The 1,539-nt window shown below is 35.4% G+C and overlaps 1 protein-coding gene across 1 annotated transcript in view; it reads left to right on the forward strand.

The window, feature by feature from the left end:
* Positions 727–1,539, forward strand: part of LOC104701171 (probable metal-nicotianamine transporter YSL7) — a 3,784-nt gene continuing 2,971 nt past the window's right edge. The window contains exons 1-2 of the mRNA XM_010416818.2: positions 727–1,149; positions 1,251–1,516. Of these exons, the coding sequence (XP_010415120.1) occupies positions 914–1,149; positions 1,251–1,516 (502 nt within the window). The 5' untranslated portion in view covers positions 727–913. The remainder of the gene's footprint in view (positions 1,150–1,250; positions 1,517–1,539) is intronic.

Here is a 1,539-nt window from a genome sequence, read left to right on the forward strand (position 1 = left end):
TTTTTTTTTGTGATAAAATGAGAAACGTATCTCTAATCTTACACCGTTACACGCCATGAGGGACAAGTTGATAGAAACATGACGCGTAAATATACGGATTAAGTCAAGTCAAATCTTGTTTTAGCATATGATTACGGCACTCTATTAGGGAGTTTGATTTTTTTATTTATAGTAAACTAAAATTCACAGTATATGTACTTAGCTGTAATTTTCACGTTATAGATTAGATTTATAAAAAGTTTAAATAGCTAATTCCACTATCTGTTTGACTTATTTTCTTATTTGCATGGGATCGGACTGGTAACAATTTGATAATGACTAAAGTGAGAATTTAATATTTGGAACTGCTTTCGAGATTGAAACAGACATCACCACTCAATGGGTACACATACTTATTGCATGGAGAGATTGAGAATTTTCAAGGAAACCACTATTTTTGACTATCACGTGTTTGATTCGTTCATTTGGAGATCCTGACGTTAAATTATTTAATATTGAGTTGACTTGCTTTGCCTACCATGTGTGTCAAATGGGAATCTAGAATTTTCCACATGACCTTTAATTCCACCTTATTTAAATAGGTTTTGATTAGACGACTAATTAAATAGTGGAATTTAAGTTTGTGGTACACGTTATGATTCGATTTTGGTTTTTAATTAAAGGAATCAAATCACAAAATAATGTTTTTGATATGTTACTGTGATCAATAACTGATCCATTTGGTTCTCTGTTGCTTGTTTAGTTGACTTAATGATATGATTGGTTAGATAACAATGACTAGTTCTTTGATCAAAAAAAAAAAAGATAACAATGACTAGTTTGATATGTTGCAGGGCTCAGTAACTGACCCATTTGGTTCTCTGTTGTGTGTTTGTTCTTTTGAACAGGTGGGTTTGGTAGTTACTTGTTTGGGATGAGTGATGTTGTTGCAAAACAATCCGCGGAAGCTAATACAGCTATGAACATAAAGAATCCTCATTTGGGTTGGATGATTGGGTTTCTCTTTGTTGTTAGTTTTCTTGGTCTTTTCTCTGTTGTTCCCCTACGAAAGATCATGATTGTGGACTTCAAATTGACATATCCTAGTGGTACTGCCACTGCCCATCTCATCAACAGCTTCCACACACCTCAAGGAGCCAAACTCGCAAAGTAAGAATCTTTCATCTTACCCATTGGCCATTAGATCAATCTCTGAATACGTTGTTCAATTTTCTGACTATTGATCCTTTTCTTCTCAATATGCAACACAGGAAGCAAGTCAGAGCATTGGGGAAGTTCTTCTCATTCAGTTTCTTGTGGGGTTTCTTTCAATGGTTCTTCACTTCTGGTGACGATTGCGGTTTTGCTAACTTCCCTACATTTGGTCTCAAAGCCTATGAGAACAAGTTCTACTTTGATTTCTCGGCTACATATGTTGGTGTCGGAATGATTTGCCCGTACCTAATCAATGTTTCTCTTCTCATTGGATCAATCCTCTCATGGGGTGTTATGTGGCCTCTCATTGGTAACCAAAAAGGCAATTGGTATTCTGCTAAACTT

This window comes from Camelina sativa, chromosome 7, assembly GCF_000633955.1.
Source record: "Camelina sativa cultivar DH55 chromosome 7, Cs, whole genome shotgun sequence".
Lineage (NCBI taxonomy): Eukaryota > Viridiplantae > Streptophyta > Magnoliopsida > Brassicales > Brassicaceae > Camelina > Camelina sativa.